Source organism: Pongo abelii, chromosome 7 (assembly GCF_028885655.2).
Source record: "Pongo abelii isolate AG06213 chromosome 7, NHGRI_mPonAbe1-v2.0_pri, whole genome shotgun sequence".
In the NCBI taxonomy this organism is placed as follows: domain Eukaryota; kingdom Metazoa; phylum Chordata; class Mammalia; order Primates; family Hominidae; genus Pongo; species Pongo abelii.
Genome location: NC_071992.2, coordinates 40,072,665 through 40,100,488, shown reverse-complemented (window position 1 = coordinate 40,100,488; position 27,824 = coordinate 40,072,665). Strand labels below are relative to the sequence as shown.

The window sequence follows — 27,824 nt, the reverse complement described above, 5'->3', positions numbered from 1 at the left end:
GAACGCCTGACCTCAAGTGATCTGACCACCTTGGCCTCCCAAAGTGCTGGGGTTACAGGCGTAAGCCACCGTGCCTGGCCAAGGGAAGTTTTTTTCTTTTCTTTTTCTTTTTTCTTTTCTTTTCCTTCTTTTTTTTTTTTTTTTTTTTAAACACAGGTTTCTGAGCCTCAATTCCAGATCAGCTGAGCCTGGAGTTTCTGAAGACAAGGGCTAGAAATCTGCACTTTAAACTCTTGAAAACCACTGTGTGCCTTCATCTAAGCTGCCCCTGCTTCTTCCCCTCCATCCCTCGCCTGGCCCTGTCCTCCCTACTCTCCCCTGCACCCTCTCCCGCCCCACGCTCCCCACAAACGGCCAAAGCAGCAGTGTGAGGCAATCGCTCTATCCTTGACCCCTTCCTTTGCACAGTGAGTGATGGCGTTTTTATCTCCTGATGATGATGCACAGCCTTCAGCGGGGGGCATTTAAGACGCAGAACACCGGGTCCAGGCTGCAGCTGCGGGACTCAGAGGCGAAGCTTGAGGGGCTCAGGAAGGACGAATAACCACCGTTGAGAGAAGAGGCAGCAGCAGCGGCGGCAGCAGCGGCGGCAGCGACCCCACCACTGCCACATTTGCCAGGAAACAATGCTGCTAGCGACATTCAAGCTGTGCGCCGGGAGCTCCTACAGACACATGCGCAACATGAAGGGTGAGCGCTGCGGGAAGGAGGCGATGAGGGGTTGGCCAGCTCTCAGCGGATGAGGCTCAGGCCACCCAATTCCGATCCTAGTTGTGCCTCTTACTGGGTGAACCTGGGAAAGTTCCTTCCCTTCTTGAATCTCAGTTTTCCCCTCGGAAGAAGTGGGCTGGTTACCAAGATATATCCCTTCCAGATTCTATAATTTCTGGTCTCCCCTCTAGGACTCCAATCTTTTTTTCTCCTTTTCTTTCATTTTTATTTTTTTTCTTTCTTCCTTCCCTCCTTCCTTTCCTTTCTTCCTTCCCCTTTTCCTTCATTCGTTCTTTTTTTCTTCCGTCTTTTCTTTTCTTTTTTTTGTTTGAATAAAGGTCTCTGTCACGGAGGCTGGAGTACAGTAGAACAATCATAGCTCACCGCAGCCTCAAACTCATGGGCTCAAGCCATCCTCCCATCTCAGCCTCTTGAGTAGCTGGGACTACAGGCGTGTACCACAACCAGCTAGTTTTATTTATTTATTTTTATTTTTATTTTTTTTAGAGATAAAGTCTTGCTATATTGGTCACGCTGGTCTTGATCTCCTGGGCTCAAGGGATTCTCCCACCTTGGCCTCCCAAAGTGCTGGGATTACAGGTGTGAGCCACCACACCTGGCTTACTTTATTTATTTTGAGATGGAGTCTCACTCTGTTGCCCAGCTTGGAGCACAGTGGCACGATCTCGGCTCACTGCAACCTCCGCCTCCTGGGTAGCTGGGATTACAGGTGCATGCCACCACACCTGGCTAGGTTTTGTATTTTTAGTAGAGACAGGGTTTCGCCACATTGACCAGGCTGGTCTTGAACTCCTGACCTCAGGTGATCCACCTCCCAAACTGCTGGGATTATAGGCATGAGCCATGGTGCTCGGCCTATTTTATTTTTGAGGCAGTCTTGCTCTGTCGCCTAGGCTGGAGTGCAGTGGCACTATCTTGGCTCACTGCAGCCTCTACCTCCCGGGTCCAGGCAATTCTCCTGCCTCAGCCTCCTGAGTGTCTGGGACCACAGGCGTGCACCACCATGCCTGGCCATCTTTCTTGAACTATTCCTGACTTTGCCTTCCTTCAGAGCTGGACAAGGCTTGTAGCAGGGGTACACAGGAAAGTCTTGCCCACAGTAGCAGAGTAAATATTAGACTTGACTCCCACAGGCAAAAAAAATTGGAGGAGAAGAGAGTTAGGGGAGTAAGACAGGAGGGCAAGGTAAAGAGAGAAGACAGTGGGGCTGGGAAGACTGGTTATCATTGAATAGCCAGGAAGGGGCAGAAACCAGCTACAAGAGGCCACTTTTGTAGAGCTGATTAGCATCCAAGGTCATTTGAATCAATCCCCTGCTACCACTGAAGGGTACACAAGTCAATCTAGACACGATCTTTCCAATTACACTGGGTTGAATTAGCTACCTTTAGAGCGAGAAGCCATGCTTAGATCTGCAGCTGGCAGTGGTGGTGTTGTCCTCACTAGATGGACAGGACTTCCCTGGCCCAGAATCCAGGGGCACACAGAGTAGCTTATGCATGCAAGCACACAGACTCATGGAAGCACAGATTCATGCAATCAGATTCTGGCAAGCACACAGACCTCATGCAAGCACTCGGATTCATGCAAGCACACAGACCTCATGCAAGCACAGACTCGTGCAGACACACAGACTCATGCAAGCACACAGGCCTCAGGAGTTGTATTCTCCTTATGAAGTAGGATTTTTCTGGTTGCTTGAACACAGCTTTTTCCCCTTTTAGGGACAGAAACTCCAGCAGGCTCTGGTATAGCCCGTCTCCAGGCAGGGCCAGGCCTGACCACCCCAGATGGAAGGCAGATTTCTGGACCCTGGAGCACTGCGGTGGGAGTTGAGGGCCTGGCTCTAGTTCAGGTCCCTGCTAGAATCCTGTGTGCTCCTGAGCAAGTCACTTCCCTCTCCAAGCCAACTTACTCATTTGAGACAAGATGAGGGGGTGGAATGGTCCATCTCTAAGGGGCTTTCCAGCTCCTAAACAAGGGTTATTCCCTTCTGCAGGGCTGAGGCAACAGGCTGTGATGGCCATCGGCCAGGAGCTGAACCGGAGGGCCCTGGGGGGCCCCACCCCTAGCACGTGGATTAACCAGGTTCGGCGGCGGAGCTCTCTGCTCGGTAAGTGCTAAGGCTTCTGGGCTCCTGGTGCTGCTGGCAGGAGGTTCCCTGGAGGGTGATGTGGTGCATGTGGCTTTGGCTCCCCTCCTGCCATTCCTTCATTTTGAGAGGACGTTCCCAGCCTAGAGTTCCTCAAGGCCAGATCCCTCTCCAGTCACCTGTGGCGGCTGTGTCTAACTCGACCAGCAGGCTGGCCCCTATGGCTTTAGTCCGGGCTCTTCAGAGCAATGAGCAGACCCAGAGCTCCAGGGATGAGAGCTGGTGGAGGCTGGGAGATGAAGGAAGCTCTGTCTCTCCTCGGCTGTGTATCCAGGTTCTCGGCTGGAAGAGACTCTCTACAGTGACCAGGAGCTGGCCTATCTCCAGCAGGGGGAGGAGGCCATGCAGAAGGCCCTGGGCATCCTTAGCAACCAGGAGGGCTGGAAGAAGGAGAGTCAACAGGTAAGTGTGGGGGAGAAGCCTGTGGTTCCTCCATGCTCCACTACCATCCTCAAGGCCAGCTGGGGTTACTATTTTTCCCAGAATTCCTGTCTCATGCAGCAGTCACTGGGTAGCAAGTGGTTTTATCTTGAGAACTCTCCTTTCTCGAGAATATATCCTCAGATAATGCTCTTCCCCCATAAAAGATACCCTGGAGAGTCCTGTTTGAGAAACACTATTCCTGTGTCCTTAGCTACAGAATAGGATTGCATTGTGCGCCCCCTTGGCAGACACCATGCAAGGGGGGACTCAAAGTGCCTCATCGCCCTGGGTCAGATATCCCAACGACGCCAAAGTGCACTGTCTGTGCTGTCAGCCCACCTGTGGCTGGGCTTACAGGGGTGATGTGGGCTCACCCTACAACAGGCCTGGACTAGAACACAGAGTGGCCCACGGCCTTCTGGGGTTCTCTGCGCTTGAGCACTGACCCATCACTGGGGACAGTAACCAGGTTCACGGTAAAGGCTGGTGGCTCTGTTATGGAGATTTTGGTGGCTTTACCTTCAGCAAAAGCTGACATGCTGCCCACTACACAAAGTTCAGGTAGAACCCCTCCTTCCCTAAGTTCTCAAGAGTAATGGAGTTAACAGACTACTGGTTTGGGGGCCAACTGGGACTTAGGTCGGCACTGCTCTTAGTTAAGGGTCCCTGGGCCAATCACTGACTTTCTCTGGCCCCACATTCTTCTGGTGTGGAATGAGGTATTGAACTAAAACAAATCTTGAAGATCCCATTCAACATTCTATGTATCTAATTAAGCTGGTGTAAACCACTTTTCCCACTCCTAGGTTTCTCTCTTGGGATCTGAGCTTCTGAAGTCATGTACGAGTCTTTTCAGTTGGACCTACCCATACCACCATCATTCGCCACCAAGACAAAGGGTCCAGTGGGGCTGGGTGCAGTGGCTCATGCCTGGAGGCTGAGACTGGAGAATTGCTTGAGCCTAGGAGTTTGAGACCAGCCTGGGCAACACAGGGAGATCACATCTCTACAAAAAATTTAAAAATTAGCTAGGTGTAATGGTGCATGCCTGTAGTCTCAGCTACTTGGGAGGCTGAGGCAGGAGGATTTCTTGAGCCTAGGAGGTTGAGGCTGCGATGACCCGTGATTGTGCCACTGCACTCCAGCCTGGACAACAGAGTGAGACTCTGACTCAAAAAAAAACAAGAAAAAAATCTTAAAAAGGGTCCAGTGGCAGCAGGTAACTTCCTCCAGTTGTCAGCAGATGCACAAGGCCATGGCAACAATGATTACCGACTCTATCTTAGGACAGTACCAGGCTTCCTCATGCTCAGCTTGGAGTTCCTTTGCTGTTCCCCTCCCCACCTTGCCTTGTATTGCCTATGAGACCTAGGCTAAGAAAAAAATATATATATATATTTATATATATATTTTATATACATATATATTTATAATTTTATGTATATTTATATATATTTATATATATATTTATATATATTTATATATATTTATATATATATTTATATATATATATTTATATATATATATATTTATATATTTTTTTGAGACAGAGTCTCACTCTGTTGCCCGGGCTGGAGTGCAGTGGCGCAATCTCCACTCACTGCAACCTCTGCTGTGCAGGTTCAAGCGATTCTCCTGCCTCAGCTTCCCAAGTAGCTGGGATTACAGGCGCCTGCCATCATGCCTGGCTAATTTTGTAGTTTTAGTAGAGACAGGGTTTCATCATCTTGGCCAGGCTGGTCTCGAACTCCTGACCTCGTGATCCACCCACCTTGGCCTCCCAAAGTGCTGGGATTATAGGCGTGAACCACCGTACCCGGCCAAGAATATTTTTGTCTAACCACCTTCTGGGGTTCCTTTCTCTGACAGGACAATGGGGACAAAGTGATGAGTAAAGTGGTCCCAGATGTGGGCAAGGTGTTTCGGCTGGAGGTTGTGGTGGACCAGCCCATGGAAATGCTCTACGAAGAGCTCGTGGAGCGCATGGAAGCAATGGGGGAGTGGAACCCCAGTGTCAAGGAGATCAAGGTGAGCAAAGTCCAGGTGCGGGTGGCAGGGGCCCAGGAGAGCCCAGTGTGAATGCTGTATCAAAGAGAGGATCCCTAGCTGTGGGAGGTGCTTAGCCCAACACAGGCTGAGTCATGATTCTGGTTCCCCATGGCCTGGTAGGTCCTGCAGAAGATCGGAAAAGACACATTCATTACTCACGAGCTGGCTGCAGAGGCAGCAGGAAACCTGGTGGGGCCCCGTGACTTTGTGAGCGTGCGCTGTGCCAAGCGCCGAGGCTCCACCTGTGTGCTGGCTGGCATGGCCACAGACTTCGGGAACATGCCTGAGCAGAATGGTGTCATCAGGTAATACGGGCAGCAGGCTCCAAACCCCCCTCTTCTAACACAGGCCTGCAGGTGTGCACCCAAGCATGTGGACTGCATCCCCAGCTCCAAGAAACCAACCCTTGGTGCACCCATGGCTTCCTTCTACAAAAGATACTTATTTACCAAAGGAAGGACAAAGACAAGATAGGCCCTACTTGGACAGCCAGACAGCTTGTCATGACCCTCCCAGAAAGTTTAAGAACCTTAATAATTTTCTGAAGCATGGGGCAGGGCTGAGGTTCAGCTGGTACGCTCAGGCACAGCTGTAATGTAGACTAAAATATTGAAATAATCCATACCACTTAGTACACCACAGCCTCCTGAATTTCCCAAGGCCCCAGCCTAGCCACCAGCCTGAATCCTTTCCCTGACATTCCAGTAATCCAGCAACTAAAGGGCACAAGAGGCCTCAGGGGCTGCTCCAGCTACAAGCAGCCTTTATTCTGATGAGCTGGTAACTGTGCCAACTGCCAGATAATTACCCTTTGCAAAGGGCACTTCCCTGATGAGACTTAGAAAAGACAAGGTACCGTAGAAACGTGTATCTACAGTACTGGTGTAAGCAGCCAGTGCAAGAGAGAACTCGCAACTGTCCTCCTGACTTGACTTCTCCATTTGCCAGGGCGGAGCACGGTCCCACTTGCATGGTGCTTCACCCGTTGGCTGGAAGTCCCTCTAAGACCAAACTTACGTGGCTACTCAGCATCGACCTCAAGGTGAAGGGCATGGGAGGGGGACCCGGGGGGCAGGTGGTAGTGAGAAAAACAGGCTCTTCCCATTCCCCTCATGCTGCAGAAAGAATCCTCTTCTCTTCTGATAGAATCACAGGCTGTAAGACATGGTAGGGCCTGGGGTGATGGCCTAATTGCTACTCTACCATCTCCAAAGCCTGTGATGGCTCCCTCTTCTTTTTTTTTTTGAGACTGAGTCTCATTCTGTCACTCAGGCTGGAGTGCAATGACATGGTCTCAGCTCACTGCAACCTCCGCCTCCCGGATTCAAGCGATTCTTCCGCCTCAGCCTCCCGAGTAGCTGGAACTACAGGCGTGTGCCACCACATCTGGCTAATTTTTGTATTTTTAGTAGAGACGGGGTTTCACTATGTTGGCCAGACTGGTCTCAAACTCCTGACCTCGTGATCTGCCTGCCTCCCAGTGCTGGGATTACAGGCGTGAGCCACTGCGCCTGGCCCTCTTCTGTCTCATAGCAAAGTTCAACTCTTATATGTAGTTATCATTTTAGAAAGAAGGAAACTTAGGTCCAGAGATCTGAAGGGTGAAAAAGGCAACATCACTTGTTCAGGGTCACACAGCTGGGAACACCAGGCTGAAACATCTTGTTGGCCAGTCTTGTGCTTCTAAAAGTCATGACAGCAGAGCAGCAATGCAGTCCTCCCGCCCTTGACCGGGCAACTCCAAGGCTGCACCTATTAACAGAGCTCGAAGACCAAGCCCCCGGCAGCCTGTTTGTGATAGGGTGCAGAATGTCAAGAGTGGGCCAAAACCCACAAGATGGCCAAATTCTCCTACCTCCTACTGCAGGGGTGGCTGCCCAAGAGCATCATCAACCAGGTCCTGTCCCAGACCCAGGTGGATTTTGCCAACCACCTGCGCAAGCGCCTGGAGTCCCGCCCTGTCTGTGAAGCCAGGTGTTGAAGACCAGCCTGCTGTTCCCAACTGTGCCCAGCTGCACTGGTACGCACACTCATCAGGAGAATCCCTACTGGAAGCCTGCAAGTCTAAGATCTCCATCTGGCGACAGTGGGATGGGTGGGGTTCGTGTTTAGAGTATGACACTAGGATTCAGATTGGTGAAAGTTTTTAGTACCAAGAAAACAGGGATGAGGCTCTTGGATTAAAAGGTAACTTCATTCACTGATTAGCTATGACATGAAGGTTAAGGCCCCTAAAATAATTGTAAAACTTTTTTTCTGGGCCCTTACATACCCACCTAAAACCATCTTTAAAATGCTAGTGGCTGATATGGGTGTGGGGGATGCTAACCACAGGGCCTGAGAAATCTTGCTTTATGGGCTCAAGAATGCCATGCGCTGGCAGTACATGTGCACAAAGCAGAATCTCAGAGGGTCTCCTGCAGCCCTCCGCTCCTCCCGGCCGCTGCACAGCAACACCACAGAACAAGCAGCGCCGCACAGTGGGTGCCTTCCAGAAATATAGTCCAAGCTTTCTCTGTGGAAAAAGACAAAACTCATTAGTAGACAGGTTTCCCTATTGCTTTCATAGGCACCAGTCAGAATAAAGAATCATAATTCACACAAAACATCAGTCTGTGTTTTAATATTGTACTGTTAAAAAAAATCTATGCAGCTGGGCGCGGTGGCTCACGCCTGTAATCCCAGCATTTTGGGAGGCTGAGGTGGGCGGATCACAAGGTCAGGAGATCGAGACCATCCTGGCCAACATGGTGAAACCCCGTCTCTACTAAAATACAAACAATTAGCTGGGTGTGGTGACGCACACCTGTAGTCGTAGCTACTTGGGAGGCTGAGGCAGGGGAATCACTTGAACCCGGGAGGCACAGGTTGTAGTGCGCCGAGATTGTGCCACTGCGCTCCAGCGTGGGCGACAGAGTGAGACTGTCTCAAAAAAAAAAAAAAATCTATGCTAGTAGATTACAACTTCACACTAGAGGAGTTCTGGACAAAGCTTTTAATTAGTCAAACTAAATTAAGGCTCATTAAAAGGAAAGGAACTACTGGGAAATTATGCAATTCAATAATTTAGACTCTGTTACCAGGATCTTTCATAAAAATTTAATTTCCATAAGCATAACCTAAATGAGTTCTTAAAGAATTCTATACGCAATAGCTGATTAATGGGCCCTGGAAGATGAAGATTATAACTGTTTATTTACCTAATTAAAAGGAAAGGCAGTGCCAAATATGAGACAATAAACAATATTAGTTAACATTTCTGTTTTTTATGATGCCAATTAGTAGTAAGATAATTCCACAGCTGTCAACTTTGTTTGGGGCTGGCAACTTCTCTGCTTAAACAGGCTAAAAGTTTAGTATTCTGGGAGAAGTGGCTGGAAGAAGGGGTAATATGGTGAAAGCAAATTCCCTTTCCCAGGAGTCAAGAGAATTTATGCGAGGTGGCTCTTGCCTGTTAATCTCAGCACTTTGGGAGGCCAAGGCAGGCGATCACCTGAGGGCGGAAGACCAGCCTGACATGGAGAAACCCTGTCTCTACTAAAAATACAAAATGAGCTGGGCGTGGTGGTGTATGCCTGTAATCCCAGCTACTTGGGAGGCTGAGGCAGGAGAATCGCCTGAACCCAGGAGGCAGAGGTTGCAGTGAGCCAAGATCGAGCCACTGTACTCCAGCCTGGGTGACAGAGCGAGGCTGTCTTAAAAAATAAATAAATAAATAAAAAATTACACACACACACACACACACACACACACATTGGGATGGGAGGGGGGTAGGGAGGATGAAAAAATCACCATTACCACCTGAAGCTTTTTCATTCTTGTTTTAATAGCATTGATGATTTGCACCATTTGGAGATACAGCTCTGGCTTATTTATTATAAAACAGGAGCTGGGCACAGTGGTGCCTACCCACAATGCCAGCTACTCTGAAGGCTGAGGTGGGAGAATTGCTGGAGGGCAATTTGAAACCAGTCTGGGCAAGATAGTGAGACCTCATCTGAAAAAAAAAAAAAAAAAAAAAAAAGAAGGAAAAAACAAAGGAGTTGATGAAACCAAATTATGACAAACTAAATTAAAAAATTAAAAAATAGCGTTAGTGGGAACACTGTGGTATTTACTGAGGTATTAAAATTTTACAACTAGTAAAGGTATTTATTATAATTTATTCAGATTGTTTCTTAGTTTATTTTTGGCATGGATAAAATTATTGTTTATCTAGGAGCCTCAGAGTTGAGAGAGGATAGTTGTAGAGAAGTATTTCTAAAATGGAATTATCATCCACTACCAGCTAAGAGAAAATAGTTACTTGTTTAAAGATACCTTAAAGCAACATATATTCTAGTTTCAAGAGAACAGGCTGACAGTCAAGAAATAGGCTTTTAACAAACCCACTGGTTTGCTGGATTCTAATTGCCTCTTTCAAACTATGTAATTGTGTCTTTCTGGTTTCTGTGGAGATATTTTCCCACTTGTTTAATTTTACACTGGAATAAAACAAGTTATCACTGTTGATCTGATTACAGAAACTATTTTATATAGGACTTTGTGAAGAGTAGATATTCTCTGAGCCCTTCAAATGAACTGTATTAAAACACACACACACTTTTGAAGTTTGAGAAGAACATCATTACCTGTAACCTTTGATTTGTGAAAATAAAATATATACAAAAAGCTAATTTTATAATTTAGATGGAGAGTGGGTATACAACTTATAGGTGGTAATTTATATTACAAAGAGTTAACATTCAGTTTCCTCTAAATAACATCACCCTCATTTTCTTGGAGTCCCTCAAACTCCGATGACCTAGAAGCTTTATAACCAGGTCTGCCCTTGAAGACCAGCTCACGCATTAATAGGTGTCTAGGGCTGAGTCTCAGCCTCCAATCACACTCGACCTGTACAGGCTTTCCTGCTCAGAGATATGCAGTGGCCAAATCAAAGTGTCTGGGTGATTCATCAGGAGACAAATATATTAGTCAATGCTACTATGTTAAAATACCAATATTGTCTTGAAGTGTGGGAACTCTCTTAAACAGTAAAGTGATAAGATATTCAGAAGAGCCACAGGCATAACATGGTGATTCTGCAGCAGCATGTCACCCTCCACGTGGTGAGCCACTCTACCTATTAACCGAGGTAGAGAGGTAAATGCAGGAGAGACTTTGGGCAATCCTGGGAGGGCTGTCTTTGCCGTAAGACTGATGTATTGAAAAAAGGAAGACAGGCCGGGTGTGGTGGCTCATGCCTGTAATCCCAGCACTTTGGGAGGCCAAGGTGGGCAGATCATGAGGTCAGGAGATTGAGATCATCCTGGCTAACAAAATGAAACCCTGTCTCTACTAAAAATACGAAAAAAAAATAACCAGGTGTGTTGGCACGTGCCTGTAGTCCCAACTACTCAGGAGGCTGAGGCAGGAAAATTGCTTGAACCCGGGAGGCGGAGGTTGCGGTAAGCCGAGACTGCGCCACTGCACTCCAGCCTGAGTGACAAAGAGTGAGACTCCATCTCAAAAAAAAAAAAAGAAAAAGAAAAAGGAAGATAAGGAAACTATATAGGAATCCAAAAGGAAGGAGTTTTTTTTTTTTTGGACACAGGGCCTTGCTCTGTCGCCCAAGCTGGAGTGCTGTGGTGCAAACATGGCTCACTGCAGCCTCCAACTCCTGGGCCCAAGGGATCCTCCCACCTAAGCCTCCAGAGTAGCTGGGACTATTGGCATGTGTCATCATGTCTGGCTAATTTTTTTATTGAGAAGGGATCTTGCTATGTTGCCCAGGCTGGTCTTGAGCAATCTTTCTGCTTTGATGTCTCAAAATGCTGGGATTATAGGCGTGAGCCACGGTGGCTAGAAGGCTCATTCTTTTTTTTTTTTTTTTTTTTTTTTTTGAGACAGTCTTGCTCTGTCGCCCAGGCTGGAGTGCAGTGGCACGATCTCAGCTCACTGCAACCTCCGCCTCCCGGGTTTAAGCAATTCTCCTGCCTCAGCCTCCTGAGTAGCTGGGATTACAGGTGCCCACCACCACGCCCAGCTAATTTTTGTATTTTTAGTAGAGATGGGGTTTCACCATGTTGGTCAGGCTGGTCTCGAACCCCTGACCTCGTGATCCGCCTCCCAAAGTGCTGGATTACAGGCATGAGCCACCACGCCCGGCCTAGAAGGCTCATTCTTACATTTCAGTCCTTAATAGTCCGAAAACTGCCCTTTAGCCATCAGCTCAAGGCAAAGGAAGATAAGCAAGACAGGAAACCACCCGCACATATATCAACATCCACATTCCAAGGGAAGACCGGGAGGGAGACCATTAGCCCTTTTAAACTCTTGTTCCTCTCAAGGTGGCAGATTTTCACAGGAAAGGGGGTGGCTGATTGGCAAGAATGGGAGCAATAGGAAAGCGGCCAAAACACAAGTCAGAAACCCGGTTCTTCCTCCCAGTGCCAGCTCCCTTCCTCATGCTGCTTACATTTCTGAACACTGTCACCAAGAGGCACCCAACCTGAAGGGAAGCAAAGTGTCACACAAACTTCAAAACAAGTTTTATTTGGGAAGTTTCTCATTTTGTTAAAGCTGCAAGCAAGTTTCTTTCACAATTACACTTCTAGAGATCTAGTAGTTTTAGGGATCTCAGTGTTCAAACGTGTATTTCAAAATGAACAACAAAACCAAACCCACACCAAAAGGAAATAGCATTTAGATTGGTTTGGAATGTATAGCCATTGATTTCAGGTGTTCTCAGAAACAGGTTACCATTTCCTTGGAAAACAGGTGGGATGGAGTCAATGCCCACAGAAGGAAATGTCTTTTAAATAAGTTAGTTACTCGGACAATATTATTCACTCCTTAGAAAATATAGTAGGATAACAAGTCACAGCTAGCAGGGTATGCAGTATAGCACCGATTTCACAGGGGGCTTACGCAATCCTGGAGTCAGCGATTGTTGGCTTATGGTAGACAAAATAAGAGCAGTCACTTGAAGTGGGGAGAAAATGGTGAAAGGCAGGCAGTCTCCCGCAGTCCTACCCAGCCTTTTAACTTGCTAAAAGGAGAGGCTGTGTTTTTAGTATCTTTGGGAGAACATCTGAGACAGTTCAAAAACAAAAACAAAACCCCCAGTATTATTCCCAGAAAGTCCTTGACAGAAAAGAGGGACCTGGTCAGGGTTCCCATGGGGGACTGCGCCTCCCATCCACTTCTGTCTCCACGTGATACAAGACGTCAGCCAGGGTGTGCTCTACCACGGCGCCCCAGCCCATGTCACTCATCTGCAGGAGGAATGAGAAACAGAACACGGTGACTACAGCAGCCACGGAAATGCTGAGGACGCATGCAGCCATTTGTAATGTTACTCACAGGGTGGTAAGTGAGATCCTTCGGAGGATACTTGAAGCATGGTCCAAAGTTAATGGAAACCTGGAGCGAATTCAATTCAAGCAGACATGGAAAAAATGGACAAAAAATATTGGAAAAGTTAATTTGACACAGGAAATTTTCACTTTAAACGTGGCTACAATACTCGGGGGATAAATGGAACAAATAAGATATATATTAAATATTACTGAAAGTGGTCAACATCCTGATGTCCACCAAGAATTAGAGATCTGTGTTGATTTCTGTTGTCAAAGAAAAATAAAAATTCAGGATCCCAATTTGCTCTGTCAAAAGGAAAAAATTAAGCTGAAAGCTGAGTCATGCAAGAAACTGCCTTTCCTTTTGTTGCTAAGCAGACACCTACAGATAAAAGGTTAAATATCCCCACAGGCAGCTACTTTATGTTCACCTTACCTTATGTGAAGTGCCGATTCACCAGGCACGAGATGAATACATAATTGACTTTCCCCTATCTGCTCCTTTTCTCTTGCAACATGTGGATGACCATATCCTTCTACTTTCCCCTCCAGCCCGCATTTCCCCTTTATTTTACTTTTTATTTTTTTTGAGACAGGCTCTGACTCTGTTGTCCAGGCTGCAGTGCAACAATGCGATCACGGCTCACTGCACCCTTGACCTCCTGGGCTCAGGGGATCCTCCCACCTCAGCTTCCCAAGTAGCTGGGACTGCAGGCATGTACCACCACGCCTGGCTAATTTTTTGTATTTTTTTGTAGAAAGGGGGTTTTGCTATGTTGCCCAGGCTGGTCTCGAGGTCCTGGGCTCAACTGATTCTCTTATATTGGCCTCCCAAAGTGTTGAGATTACCGCCGTGAGCCACTCCGTCCAGCCCTTTTTCTTTTTAAAAATTTTAAGCCCTCAAATTCATCCTTGGAGAAAGGCACAGACTACAGACTGTTTCTGTGATTCTGTTTTTTTCTTACGGGCAGGTCCTTAACTTTGGCAAAATAAACTAAATTGATTGAGATCTGTCTCAGATAGTTTTGGTTTACACTGTTTAAAGATTTCCTTTTTTTTACCTGCTTCAATGGTGCCTACTGACAGACTAAAAGTACATGGAAATCTTCATGCATTAGCTTTTCTTTTTCTTTCTTTTTTGAGACAGAGTCTCGCTCTGTCACCAGGCTGGTGTGCAGTGGCATGATCTTGGCTCACTGCAACCTCCACCTCCCAGGTGCAAGCAATTCTCCTGCCTCAGCCTCCCAAGTAGCTGGGACAACAGGCGCGTGCCACCACACCTAATTTTTTTTTTTTTTTTTGAGACAGAGTCTCGCTCTGTTGCCCAGGTTGGAGTGCAGTGGCAAGATCTCGTCTCACTGCAAGCTCCACCTCCCGGGTTCATGCCATTCTCTTGCCTCGGCCTCCTGAGTACCTGGGACTATAGGCGCCCGCCACCATGCCCGGCTTCTTTTTTTTTTTGTATTTTTAGAGAGATGGGGTTTCACTGTGTTAGCCAGGATGGTCTCGATCTCCTGACCTCATGATTGGCCTGCCTCGGCCTCCCAAAGTGCTGGGATTACAGGTGTGAGCCGCCGCGCCCGGCTGATGCCCGGCTAATTTTTATATTTTTAGTAGAGATGGGGTTTCACCACGTTGGCCAGGATGGTCTCGATCTCTTGACCTCATGATCTGCCCACCTCGGCCTCCCACCAAAGTGTTGGGATTACAGGCGTGAGCCACTGTGCCCAGCGGCCCCCACTCCCTTTTTTTTTTTTTTGAGACGGAGTCTCACTCTATTGCCCAGGCTGGAGGGCAGTGGTATAATCTTGGCTCACTGCAGCCTCCATCTCCCGGGTTCAAGCGATTCTCCTGCCTCAGCCTCCCCCGTAGCTGGGATTACAGGCGCGTGGCCACCACATCTGGCTAATTTTTATATTTTTAGTAGCAACGAGGTCTCACCACATTGGCCAGGCTGGTCTTGAACTCCTGACCTCAAATGGTCTGCCTGCGTCACCCTCCCAAAGTGCTGGGATTACAGGCATGAGCCACCACGACTGGCCTAACTTTTCTTTTCTCTTTTTTTTTTTTTTTGACACAGAGTCTTGTTTTGTCACCCAGGCTGGAGTAGTGGCATGACCTCAGCTCACTGCAACCTCCGCCTCCTGGGTTCAAGTGATTCTCCTGCCTCAGCCTCTTGAGTAGCTGGAATTACAGGCATGTGCCACCAAGCCCAGCTAATTTTTGTATCTTCAGTAGAGACGGGGTTTTGCTATGTTGGCCAGGCTGGTCTTGAACCCCTGACCTCAAGTGATCCACCCACCTTGGCCTCCCAAAGTGCTGGGATTACAAGCGTGAGCGAGTGCACCCGGCCCCAACTTTTCTATATATCTATATCTATCTACCTATCTACCTACCTACCTATATATTTTTAAAACCAACAGGCCCTAATGATAGTACCCTTCTTCATGTTTGGATCATATTTAAAAAAAAAAAAAAAAAACTTGCCAGATGTGGTACCTCATGCCTCTCTGTAATCCCAGCACTTTGGGAGGCTGAGCTGGGAGAACTGCTTTAGCCCATGACTTTGAGACCAGCCAGGACAATGTAGTGAGATCCTGCCTCTACAAAAACAAAAACCAAAAAATTAGCACACCCCAGCTACTCAGGAGGCTGAGGTGGGAGGATCACTTGTGCCCACGAGGTCAAGGCTATGGTCAGCCTATGCAACAGAGTGAGACACTGTCTCAAAAAAAAAAAAAAAAAAAAAATCAATGTAAGCAACAATGACTAATAACGGTGAGTTATCATGACATCCCAGGAGGATTTGTGTATGTGTATTTATATCCTTCCTACTGAACGGTAACACCACACCACGTGCTCAAGGGAAAAGTATGGCGCACACAAATTGCAGGACCTTTTTCTATCCAGCAAATACTCCCTAAGATGCCCAAACTGTTTTTGGACTAAACAGTAATGGTAGCAACACACGCACATGCCACTCTGAGGCTGCTTGGATTTCATCCCAGCGCTCAGTAACTTTGTCTTCACAACCCATTCATCTGCTTCCCTCAAGTTTTGCTCATGGGATGGAAACATGTACGTACCGTGCAGCTCTTGTACAGTGAGATGGCTGGGAAGTAAACCCCCTCAAAAATATCTTTGTAAGCCACACCTTGATTGACACCATTTTTATAAAATATTATCTGAAACAAAAACCATGATTTTACTTCAGAACTGTAAAAAAGAACAAACAAAAAAAGAACTCTCTAGGAAAATGTTACAAGTGCTGCTGCCAGACTGCTAATCACTCACCCAAGAACAGTACATAACTTGTGTAATAACAACATCTTCAATTTTTATAATATTTTGATTTTTCAAAGCATGTTAATATGCACTATTCAGGCTTTTTTTCTTTTTTGAGACAGGGTCTCACTCTGTGACCCAGGCTGGGTGCAGTGGTGTGATCTTGGCTCACTGCAGCCTCAACCTCCTTGGCTCAAGTGATCCTCCCACATCAGCCTCCCAAGTAGCTGGGACTACAGGCATACACCACCATATCCAGCTAATTTTTAAATTTTTTTTATAGAGACAGGATCTCACGGTATTGCCCAGGCTGGTCTCAAACTCCTGGGCTTTGTTTTCTGAATTCCTGTGCTACATATACCAAACATTTCTGTATTTTATTATTCATTGCATTGTATTTATAAAAGTAAGCTGGGAGGCCGAGGAGAGAGGATTACTTGAGGCCAGGAGTTGAAGACTAGCTTGGGCAACATAGTGAGACCCCATCTCTACAAAATTTTTTTTTTTTTTAAAGTAAGCTGGCCTTCCATGGACTACTTGGGACCACCCCTGTTTAAGCGTGCTTATTTATCAATTCCTTTCCCTTGAGTCAGTTCTCACTTCCGCTTTTTCACTTTGAAGTTCTCTAAGATTCTTATGTCACATCTCTGAATCCTCATGTTCCCCCTTTCTCTCCCAGAATTATACTGAATATTCTCTCTTGACCACTTCAATTCTTCAGAAAAGGCTGCCTTCTCTTCCCAGCAAGAGGGGCTTTCTGGTTATTGCATCTTAAGATCTAATAATTGTTTCTCTTTAGTATTTCTTTCCTAAAAACAGCTGAAACTCTAGTTTCTTTATTTCACCTCCATCTTCTTCTATTAGTGTCCTGGGTGGCCTCACAGCATTAGCATTTTTATGAAAAAAATGTTTCCAGCTTAACTTTCTTCCTCTCCATCCCACTTCCCTTTTTATTTTTGGCCGTTGTGGCTGGCCCAGATGTGCCAGCCTTTCTCTGACTGTGCTATGACCTTGGGCAGACATGTTTCCAGCAACCCCAGAAGCGGAGGCAGAGAAAGTTCTGAAGGACACTGAGTGAGACGTTACAGCTCCTAGTGCCCCTGGGCCACACCACAAGGTCTACTCTCCCACTCCAGGTTCCCTCCCTTTGGACTTGATACCTCCTCTGATAAAGAATAAAGACACTGGACTTGCTTCCTCAGTCTCTTGTAGATTTCCCATCAGGCCACTATTTTTATACACTTTTCTCTACAGAGCGATCCTGAAAGAACAGGATCATGTCTCTAACAGCAGCAGCATGATACTACATAAAAAGCAAAACACAATAAGCAGAGGGCGAGCTTGCCGCTGGCCAGTGGGGCTACCAGACGCCCCTTCATTCCCCTTTGGGCCTCGTGTTCCTCACTTTTATAATGAAGGAATGGGTCCTAACCCTCAAGGCCTTATGATTCTAATGTTCTTATGGCCATGACTCACCTCACTATGGGGAGTCTGCTTCAGGCTCTTCTCTGCTTTATCCACAAAGTCTTTTTCCTCAAAGTACAAATAACTCTTGAATTTTATCAAAGCCTTGAAAACCAAGAAAGAAAAAAAGGCACAATAAAGCAACAGCTCCATCATCATGAAAAAAACGCATCCGCACACAAATAGTATTAACCCCTTGAGCTCTACAACAGATATTAAAAATCTTTGCAGTTGAGTTTTGCTAGATTTTGAACTATTATACACTTCTTAAAAAATACCAGATGGCACATGTTTATTAAAACATTTTCAGTAGGCCTTTAGTAAGAAACGTGAGAAAATACATAATACATACACACTTACCACAATAAAAATACCCATAAAAGTGGCTAAATTCACACATCTTTTCCAATAATCTCACTGAAAGAAATGACGTTTATTGACTCTACAATCTCTTATTATTAATTTTTTTTTTTTGAGACGGAGTTTCGCTCTTGTTGCCCAGGCTGGAGTGCAATGGTGTGATCTCTTCTCACTGCAACCTCCGCCTCCTGGGTTCAAGCGATTCTCCTGCCTCAGGCTCTCGAGTAGCTGGGATTACACCACACCTGGCTAATTTTTTGTATTTTTAGTAGAGACGGGGTTTCACTATGTTGGCCAGGCTGGTCTCAAACTCCTGACCTCAGGTGATCCACCCGCCTTGGCCTCCCAAAGTGCTGGGATCACAGGCGTGAGCCACCATGCCCTGCCTCTTCTTCTTTTTTTTTTTTTTTTTTTTTTTGAGACAGTCTCACTCTGTCACCCAGGCTGGAGTGCAGTGGTGTGATCTCGGTTCACTGCAATCTTGGCCTGCCAGGTTCAAGCGATTCTCCTGTCTCAGCCTCCCAGGCAGCTGGGATTACAGGCATGCGCCACCACACCCGGTTACTTTTTGTATTTTTAGTAAAGACGGGGTTTCGTCATGTTGGCCAGGCTGGTCTTGAACTCCTGACCTCAGGTGATCCACCCGCCTCAGCCTCCCAAAGTGCTGGGATTACAGGCATGAGCCACTGCACCAAGCCTACAATCCCTTATTCTATGAAAATATTTTGAAGGTCACCTTCTTCCCCGTCCTAGTTTCCCATCTGTTCCCACAGGTGGTCTCTGGGTCACCTCTTTCTTACTGGTTCTTAAGAGTCTATTTAACTATTCACTTCCAGAGAAATATATGACATTAATTTAAAAAACTATTAAACATGGTTAGAAAAGAAGAATTCCCAAGATATACAAGCATATAAAATGAGAGTCTCTCTTTCTATGTCCCTTATACCCACTTTCCCCTGCAAAAAGTAATCACTATTCCAGTGTCCTGGTATCCTTCCAGAGAATCTAGGCATATATTGTCTTCAAAATTAAAAAACACACATGTGGCCAAGCGCAGTGGCTCACGCTTGTAATCCCAGCATTTTGGGAGGCTGAGGCAGGCAGATCACGAGGCCAGGAATTCGACATCAGCTTGGCCAACATGGCGCAACCCCGTCTCTACTAAAAATATAAAAATTAGCTGGGCATGGTGGTGCACGCCTGTAATCCCGGCTACTCAGGAGGCTGAAGCAGGAGAATTGCTTGAACCTGGGAGGCAGAGGCTGCAGTGTGCCGAGATTGCATACCACTGCACTCCAGCCTGGGTGACAGAACAAGACTCTGTTTCAAAATAAAACACCAGATAAACATACAAAAAAAAAAAAAAAAGCCCAAAAAGCCATACAAATGGTAACGTATTATAAGTTTTGTCTTGCATCTTGAGTTTTTAACTTGGCAACTACATTAGAGACCATTTTATAATCAGTATATATGTGGCTTTTGAATAGATCCATAGTATTCTGTCGTGTGGACATGTCACTAAAAATTATTTATTTATTTATTTATTTTTGAGACAGTCTTGCTCTCTGTCGCCCAGGCTGGAGTTCACTGGCACGATCTTGGCTCACTGCAACCTCTGCCCTCCAGGCTGAAGCAATTCTCGTGCCTCAACCTCTTGAGTAGCTCAGATTACAGAAGTGTGCCATCACACCCAACTAATTTTTGTATTTTTTTGTATTCTGTCGTGTGGACATGTCACTAAAAATTATTTATTTATTTATTTATTTTTGAGACAGTCTTGCTCTCTGTCGCCCAGGCTGGAGTTCACTGGCACGATCTTGGCTCACTGCAACCTCTGCCCTCCAGGCTGAAGCAATTCTCGTGCCTCAACCTCTTGAGTAGCTCAGATTACAGAAGTGTGCCATCACACCCAACTAATTTTTGTATTTTTTTGTAGAGACAGGGTTTCGCCATGTTGCCCAGGCCGGCCTCAAGTGATTTGCCTGCTTTGGCCTCCCAAGCGTGAAGCCACAGTGTCTGGTCAAAAAATTTGTTTTTTTTTAATTAAAGAAAAAATTTTTTTTTGTAATGTAAATGAATCATTGAAAAAACTCCTACAGAATCCTTTAAGTGCAGACTTCTGTGTTCTGTAAAACCAGGCATCAGTGTGGTATACATTTAAAGAGTTCCAGGAGGCAGGATGGTACAATAAGAGTCACTAGTGTGATATAATCAATAAAAATGAGACTGTAGGCTGCTTATTATCAGAATAAACTCGGAGTATTTCCATTATCAAATTTAAAGACTTACTCTAAAGTTATGATAACCAAGACACTGTGATACGTGCATAAAGGACAAGAAATAGATCACTGAAATACAGAGCTCTGAAGTAAACCTTTCCTTAACACAAACATCTGATTTTCAATAAAGGCATCAAAGAAATCCAGTGGAGAAAGGAAAGAGTTAACATATGGTGCTGGGATAATTGTGTAATCATATGAAAAAAAATTAATTTCCATACTATATATAAAAATCTGGTCGGGCACAGTGGCTCATGCCTGTAATCCCAGCACTTTGGGAGGCCGAAGCGGGAGTTCAAGACCAGCCTGACCAACATGGTGAAACCCTGTCTCCACTAAAAATACAAAAATTAGCTGGGTGTAGTGGCGGGTGCCTGTAATCCCAGCTAATCGGGAGGCTAAGGCTGGAGAACTGCTTGAACCCATGAGACGGAGGTTGCAGTGAGCCAAGATCGCGCCACTGCACTCCAGCCTGGGCAACAGAGCGAGACTCCATCTAAAGAAAAAAAAAAAAATTAATCCAAGGTAAATCAGACACCTATGTGTAAAAGCTAAAACCATAATGTTTTCAAAGGAAAACATGGGAGAATACCTTCATGACTGGGAGTAGCCGAAGATTTTTTTTTTTAATTCATGGAAAGAAATAAGTATAAAAGAAAAATTTGATAAATTAGACTTCATAAAAACTAAAACTTTGGTTCCTCAGAAGACACTATTAAGTGCAGTGACTCATGCCTGTAATCCTAGCACTTTGGGAGGCTGAGGCAGGTGGACTGCTTGAGTCCAGTAGTTCAAGACCAGCCTGGGCAACATGGAAAAAAAAAAAACAAAAACAAACAAACAAACCTGTTTCTACCAAAAAAATTGAAACTTAAAAAAAAAAAAAAAAAAAAAGAACAGAGAAGTCTCAGAATAGCAATATTAACAGGCAAAATATTTGAAGACAAAATTCACAAAAAACATATGAGTGGCCGAAAAGCACATGAAAAATGCCCAGTATGTCATCAAAGAAATGCTAATTTAACTCACAATGAGATACTACTGTACACCCATCAAAAATGGCTAAAATTGACAGACAATCATAAATGTCAGCAACTAAAACCCTCATACATGGTGGGAAAAGAGTTTGGCAAATTTCTTATAAAGCTAAATATGTAACTATCCGATGATCCAAAAAGACTTGTACAAGAATATTCATAGCATCTTGTTCATAGTAGCCCCAAACCAGAGACGGCCCAAGTGTCTGTCAGTAGGAAAATGCATAAACACACTGGGGCACATTCATGCAATGGAGTACTACCCTGCACTGAAAAGGGTGCACAAATATATGCAGCAAAATGGATGAGTCTCAAAAGCCAGATATAAAAGACTACAGACTGCATGAGCCCATTTAAGTTCAAGAAGTGGTAAAAATTAAAGTATGGTGGGAAAGAAAGTTAAAACAGTGGTTGCCTCTATGTGGGGGTGTGGACTAACTGGGAAAAGGCATGAGGAAACTTCCTGAGGTGATGGTAAGTGTCCACATCTCTTTTTTGGGGGGAGTGCAGTGGTGTGATCACAGCTCACTGTAACCTTGAACTCCTGGGCTGAATGATTCTGCCATCTCAGCTTTTCAAGTAGCTGAGACTATAGGCACTTTTTTAGTCTTTTGTACAGATGGGGTCTCGTGATGTTACCCAGGCTGGTCTTGAACTCGTGGGCTCAAGCAGTCCTCCTAGCTTGCTTCCCAAATTGTTGGGATTATAGGTGTGAACCATCATGCCTAGTGGATCCTACATTTCAATAGTTTAGGTCAAACTCGAAACTCAGTGAATGTACACTTAAAATTTGTGTACTTCATTTTATATAAATTTTGTATCAAAAGAATGAATTAAACAGGTTGAATTCTAGCTTATGTATCCTGAAGTACTTAGTGGGAAAGTGTCCTGATGTCTGTCATTTTCTCTGTAGTGCACTAAAAAAAGACAAATGATAGATGGGTAGAAGAATGAATGGATGACTATTTGTGCACCGATTGTTACTGTTATTCTGAAAATGTCATAACAGGTTAGGAAAAAACGTGAGCTGTGGGTCAGCTCCTAAGAGATCACGCAAGCCACAGTGATAAGCACTGGCTGCCACAGGTCTTCAAAGCCAGGAATCTGCCGGGAGAGGACAAACTCACCTTATCTTTGTATGTATCTGGCAATGACTTGGCTGTCTCTGTGTCTTCAGGAAGATTAATATAAAATCCCAGGACGTCTCCCTGTCCATAGCCAGAAGAGTAGTGTTTGCCAATGGACTGGTGGAACTTGGTTCCCTTTTTGCTCCGCCAAGAATAGCTAAATTTATCATAACCTAAAGGAGCTTGAAGGTTTCCTGTCCCAATAAAAACATACACAGGAAGTCAGAAGACTGCAAGTCAAATCTAGTTTGCTGAAGGAAAAAGATCCTATTTCTTTTTATGTTTTTTGGTCAATTTTGTAAAATTGCTTAAAAACTTTCTCACAAGCAAAGAATTACAAAAATATCCCGGGAATAGCAAACCAGCTCAACCCTCAGGAACTGAATTCTATGCCCACAATCTGGTAAACCCAACAGCCTTGAAGCCTTAGCCCTTGGCCAGATGGTCTATCCTCTCTATCTGCTGTGATGTCCATATTAAGGCCCCAGCTTACCTAGGGGCTGGGACCAACCCAGTCTGGCAGCGGTATCTGGTGGCATCTCATCCACGGTGATTTCAAAATACCAGGCACCTTTCCGTACTCCGTGAGAGGCCCTCACCATAGAGTAGCCCTTTTCTCCGACCACAGTCAGCCGGTCATCTGAGATCTTTAACTGGGGAGCTGCGGTGACAGAGATTAAAACAAGGCCTGCAACTTATTTGAGGTTCTTGGGGACAATTGCCACAAAAACATTAGTCCAATAAAACAAAATTTAAAAATCACAAATATCAGGTCAGGTGTTTGAAATATTAGTTGAGGAGTTTAAAAATCTCAGCATAAGATACTGGCAAGGAATGAGAAAGGAACAAAAAAGAGAAAGTTGTTAGGTTACCTAGTTTTTATTACATGTGATTATCTTTTTTTTTGAGATGGAGTCTCGCTCTGTCACCCAGGCTGGAGGGCAGTGGTGCAATCTCGGCTCACTGCAACATCCACCTCCCGGGTTCAAGCAATTTTCCTGCCTCAGCCTCCCGAGTAGCTGGGATTACAGGCGCGTGCCACCACGCCCAGCTCATTTTTGTATTTTTAGTAGACAGGGTTTCACCATGTTGGTCAGGCTAGTCTTGAACTCCTGACCTCGTGATCTGCCCGCCTTGGCCTCCCAAAGTGTTGGAATTACAGGCATGAGCCACCGCACCTGGCTTATCTTTTTTTTTTTTTTTTGAGACGGAGTCTTGTTCTGTAGCCCAGGTTGGAGTGCAGTGGCACGATCTTGGCTCACTGCAACCTCCGCCTCCCAGGTTCAAGCAATCCTCCTGCCTCAGCCTGAGGAGCTGGCATTACAGGCGCCCACCACCACGCCCAGCTAATTTTCGTATTTTTAGTAGAGACGGGGTTTCACCATATTGGTCAGGCTGGTCTCGAATTCCTGACCTCAGGTGATCCACCTGCACTGACCTCCCAAAGTGCTGGAATTACAAGCTGAGTCACTGAGCCCAGCCTACATGTGATTAACTTTAAGACATCTGATTGATATTAATTATATTGCATATTCCCTCAAATATAACAAACCAATGGTGATGAGTTTGGAACTTAATTTGAATAAATTTTCATTTAAAAAATTTAACTTTTATTTTTTTCATTTTTTTTAGAGCCAGGGTCTTGCTCTTAGTCGCACAACCACAGCTCACCACAGCCTTGAACTCGTGGCCTCAGGCGATCTTGTGTTGGCCCAAGTGCCAGGATTACAGGTATGAGCCATTGTGGCTAGCCTCTTGACTAGTTTTTTTTTTTTTTTTTCCTTGAGATAAGGTCTCATGCTGTTGCTCAGGCTGGAATGCAGTCGTGTCATCTTGACTCACTACAGCCTTGACTTCCTGGGCTCAAACAATCCTCCTGCCTCAGCCCCCAAGTAGTTGGTACTACAAGTGCTACCACACCCAGCTAATTTTTTGTAGAGACGGTTTGGCCAAGTTGCCCAGGCTGGTCTCAAACTCCTGGACTCAAGCAATCCACTCTCCTTGGCCTCCCAAAGTTCTAGGATTACAGGAATGAGCCACTGCACCTGGCCTTAACTGTTTTAAAACAATTTCAAACTTTCAAAAAATAGTAGAGTCCTAGTGTGTGCTTCAGAGTTTTCCCAAATGTTCACATCATGTATAATCATAACATAATCATCAAAACCAGAAAATTAACAATAATACTATTAAATAATCCATGGACCTTCTTAAAATTAAGCCAATTATCCAAGTAATAACCCCTTTTCTGGCCCAGGTTCTAATCCTAGATTCCACATTTCACTTGGTTGTCACGTGTCCTTAGTCTCATCCAATCTCAAACAGTTCTTCAACTGTTCATAAGCTTGACACTTTGAAGAATATTGGTCATTTCAGTTTGTAGAATGTCCCTCAGATACATTTGTCTGGTGTTTTCTTTTTTTTTTTTTTTGGAGATACAGTCTTGCTCTGTCATCCAGGCTGCAGTGCGATGGTGCAATCTCGGCTCACTGCAACCTCTGGCTCCCGGGTTCAAGCGATTCTCCCACCTCAGCCTCCCAAGTGGCTGGGATTACAGGTGCCTGCCATCATGCCTGGCTAATTTTTGTATTTCTGTAGGGATGGGGTTTCACCATGTTGACCAGGCTGGTATCAAACTCCTGACCTCCGGTTATCTACCCACTTTGGCCTCCCAAAGTGCTGGGATTACAGGTGTGAGCCACTGTGCCCGGCCTGGCATTTCCTCATTTTAAGGTCAAGGTTATTGTTATTTTTACTCAGGAACTCCAATGAGGTAATGTTGTGCCCCTCAGTGCATCATATATGCTATCAAAATAGTGATGTTCACTCTGGTCACTTGATTAAGATGATGCCTGCCAGGTTTCTCCACTGCTAAATGACAATTTTTCTTTTGTAATTAATAAATATCTCAGGAGATGAACCAGTATTTAAGACAAGGAAATCTGATTATGAACTGAATTTGGACGATAGCATGGAATTATTTTGGTTATAAAGGAAAATATTCGCATTTTTTTTTTTTTGAAATGGAGTTTCACTCTTGTCGCCCAGGCTGGAGTGCAATGGCGCGACCTCGGCTCACTGCAACCTCCGCCTCCCAGGTTGAAGAGATTCTCCTCCCTTAGCCTCCCGAGTAGCTGGGATTACAGGCATGAGCCACCAGGCCCGCAATTTTGTATTTTTAGTAGAGAAGGGGTTTCTTCATGTTGGTCAGGCTGGTCTTGAACTCTCGACCTCAGGTGATCTACCCGCCTCAGCCTCCCAAAGTGCTGGGATTACAGGTGTGAGCCACTGCGCCCGGCCTCAGTAGCCGCATTTTTAAAGAGTTGCATAGTTTTTAGTGTACATAGGGTGATATATATATATGTTTTTAATTCAGAAAAAGAGAGACAAATAAATAAACAGATAAAGCAAACATGGCAAAATCTTGAACTGTTAAAATCTGGGTGAAAAGTGTACAAGGTATCACTATAGTTTGGGTATTTGACCCTCCTAAGTGCAGGTTGAAATCTGATCCCAATGTTGGAGGTGGGGTCTGATGGGAGGTGTTTGAGTCATGAGGGCAGATCCCTCAAGAGCAGATTAATGCGGAATGTGGGGATGTGAGTGAGTTTTCACTCTATTAGTTTCTGAGGAGCTGGTTGTTAAAAAGAGCCTGGCACCTCCCTCCCTGTCTTGCTTCCTCTCTTGCCATCTAATGCCTGCTCCGCTTTGCCTTCTGCCATGAGTGGACATGCCTGGGATCCTCACCAGAAGCAGGCGCTGGTGCCATGCTTCTTTTAGCCAAATAAACCTCTTTTCTTTACAAATTACCCAGCCTCAGGTCCTCCTTTGTAGCAACACAAAGGGACTAAGACAGGTATTCACTGTAATTCATCTCTCTACCTCTGCATATGGTTTGAATCTTACTTTATTCCAGGCCATTATGTGAGATAAGGGAGCAATCTAAATAATCAGGGGAGAACCTCATGACTTCCACAGAAAGAAAAAATGGCAAAAGGTGGGAGAGAATTTCGAGGCTTTGTAGGCTGATTTTAACAGGAAAGGTTGAGGCTGCAGTGAGCCATGATTGCACCACTGCACTCCAGCCTGGGTGGCAGAGTGAGACCCCATCTTGAAAACAAACAAATAAACAATGAGGCCAGATGCAATGGCTCATGCCTGTAATCCCAGCACTTTGGGAGGCCAAGGAAGGAGGATCACCTGAGGTCAGGAGTTCAAGACCATCCTGGGCAACACAGTGAAGGAGACTTTGTCCCTAAAAAAATAATTAAAATTTAGCTGGGTGCAGTGATGTGTGCCTGTAATCCCAGCTACCTGGGAGGCTAAGATGGGAAGATTGCTTGAGCCAGAAGGTCGAAGCTGCAGTGAGCTGAGATCGCACCATTGCACTCCAGCCTGGGTGACAGAACAAGAACCTTTCTAAAGAAAAAATAAAATAAAATAATTGCATGGAGCAAAGACTATATAGCACGCTGCTATTCATGTATAAAAAAGGAGGTAAGGCTGGGCGCAGTGGCTCACACGTGTTATCCTAGCACTTTGGGAGGCTGAGATGGGCAGATCACCTGAGCTCAGGAGTTTAAGACCAGCCAGGCCAACATGACAAAACCCCATCTCTACTAGAAATACAAAAATTAGCCACGGGTGGTGGCACACACCTGTAGTCCCAGCTATTTGGGAGGCTTCAGCATGAGAATTGCTTGAGCCAGGGAGGTGAAGGCTGCAGGGAGCCGAGATCACACCACTGCCTTCTAGCCTCAAAAAACAAATCAAACCAAAAAAACCCATAAACAAACAAAAAAGGGAGATAAAAGAACATATACATATACTGTATCTGCTCATTTGTGAAGAAATACAGGAAGGATAAACTAGAAACTAGAGCGTGGGTGGGAAGATGGTGGAAAAAAGAGAGTGAAAAGGGCATTGTACGGGTGATGAGGGAGTGACATTTTGTAAACCGTTCTGTACAGCTCTGACTCCCAGAACCATAGTAATGTTTCACACATCCTCACTCCAAACATACATACACACAAACAATCAACATGTGGGAGAATCCAAAATGGCATCAAACACTAGCAAATGAACCTAACTTAACTGGACATGACCACACTAAAGGAAGTGGGGAAGAAAAGAACTAATCTAAGTTACCAGTACCTTGGACTGAGTACGGCAAGTCTAAAGACAAAAAGGGCTATACATAAATGCTATAATCTACTTAGTAAATGTTTCTCCCAGGGATTAGAAATTCTGAAACTGGCTGGGTGCGGTGGCTCATGCCTGTAATCCCAGCACTTTGGGAGGCTGAGGCGGGCAGATCACGAGGTCCGGAGTTCAAGACCAGCCTGGCTAATATGGTGAAACCCCGTCTCTACTAAAGATACAAAAAATTAGCCGGGTGTGGTGGCACGTGCCTGTAATTCCAGCTACTCAGGAGGCTGAGGCAGAAGAATCGCTTGAACCCGGGAGACAGAGGTTGCAGTGAGCTGAGATTGCACCATTGCACTGCAGCCTGGGTGACAGGCGAGACTCCATCTCAAAAAAAAAAAAAAAAAAAGAATAAATAAATAAATTCTGAA

The 27,824-nt window shown here is 45.4% G+C and overlaps 2 protein-coding genes across 3 annotated transcripts in view; one reads left to right on the top strand and one right to left on the bottom strand.

Moving 5' to 3' along the window:
- The first annotated feature begins 315 nt into the window (after positions 1–315).
- On the top strand, positions 316–10,789 carry STAR (steroidogenic acute regulatory protein). The gene is made up of 7 exons (XM_002819006.4): positions 316–690; positions 2,732–2,845; positions 3,159–3,286; positions 5,177–5,335; positions 5,477–5,661; positions 6,305–6,398; positions 7,224–10,789. The coding sequence occupies exons 1-7, from the start codon at positions 627–629 to the stop codon at positions 7,335–7,337; spliced, it is 858 nt and encodes a 285-aa protein (XP_002819052.3). The 5' UTR covers positions 316–626; the 3' UTR covers positions 7,338–10,789.
- A 1,088-nt stretch (positions 10,790–11,877) lies between these two features.
- ASH2L (ASH2 like, histone lysine methyltransferase complex subunit) overlaps positions 11,878–27,824 on the bottom strand; it is a 34,537-nt gene continuing 18,590 nt past the window's right edge. For both annotated transcript variants that reach the window (XM_024250998.3, XM_024250999.3), the window contains exons 11-16: positions 22,745–22,912; positions 22,252–22,445; positions 17,461–17,553; positions 15,786–15,884; positions 12,704–12,763; positions 11,878–12,615 (exon numbers count right to left, since the gene is read on the bottom strand). In XM_024250998.3, the coding sequence (XP_024106766.1) occupies positions 12,508–12,615; positions 12,704–12,763; positions 15,786–15,884; positions 17,461–17,553; positions 22,252–22,445; positions 22,745–22,912 (722 nt within the window). In that variant the 3' untranslated portion in view covers positions 11,878–12,507. The remainder of the gene's footprint in view (positions 12,616–12,703; positions 12,764–15,785; positions 15,885–17,460; positions 17,554–22,251; positions 22,446–22,744; positions 22,913–27,824) is intronic.

Excerpts from the sequence above, each read along its gene's own strand:
- STAR (XM_002819006.4), top strand. The coding sequence starts at position 627 with ATGCTGCTAGCGACATTCAAGCTGTGCGCCGGGAGCTCCTACAGACAC. Across the intron at positions 3,287-5,176 it reads GGAAGAAGGAGAGTCAACAG|GACAATGGGGACAAAGTGAT; the intron begins GTAAGTGTGGGG and ends TTTCTCTGACAG. Across the intron at positions 5,336-5,476 it reads CCAGTGTCAAGGAGATCAAG|GTCCTGCAGAAGATCGGAAA; the intron begins GTGAGCAAAGTC and ends ATGGCCTGGTAG.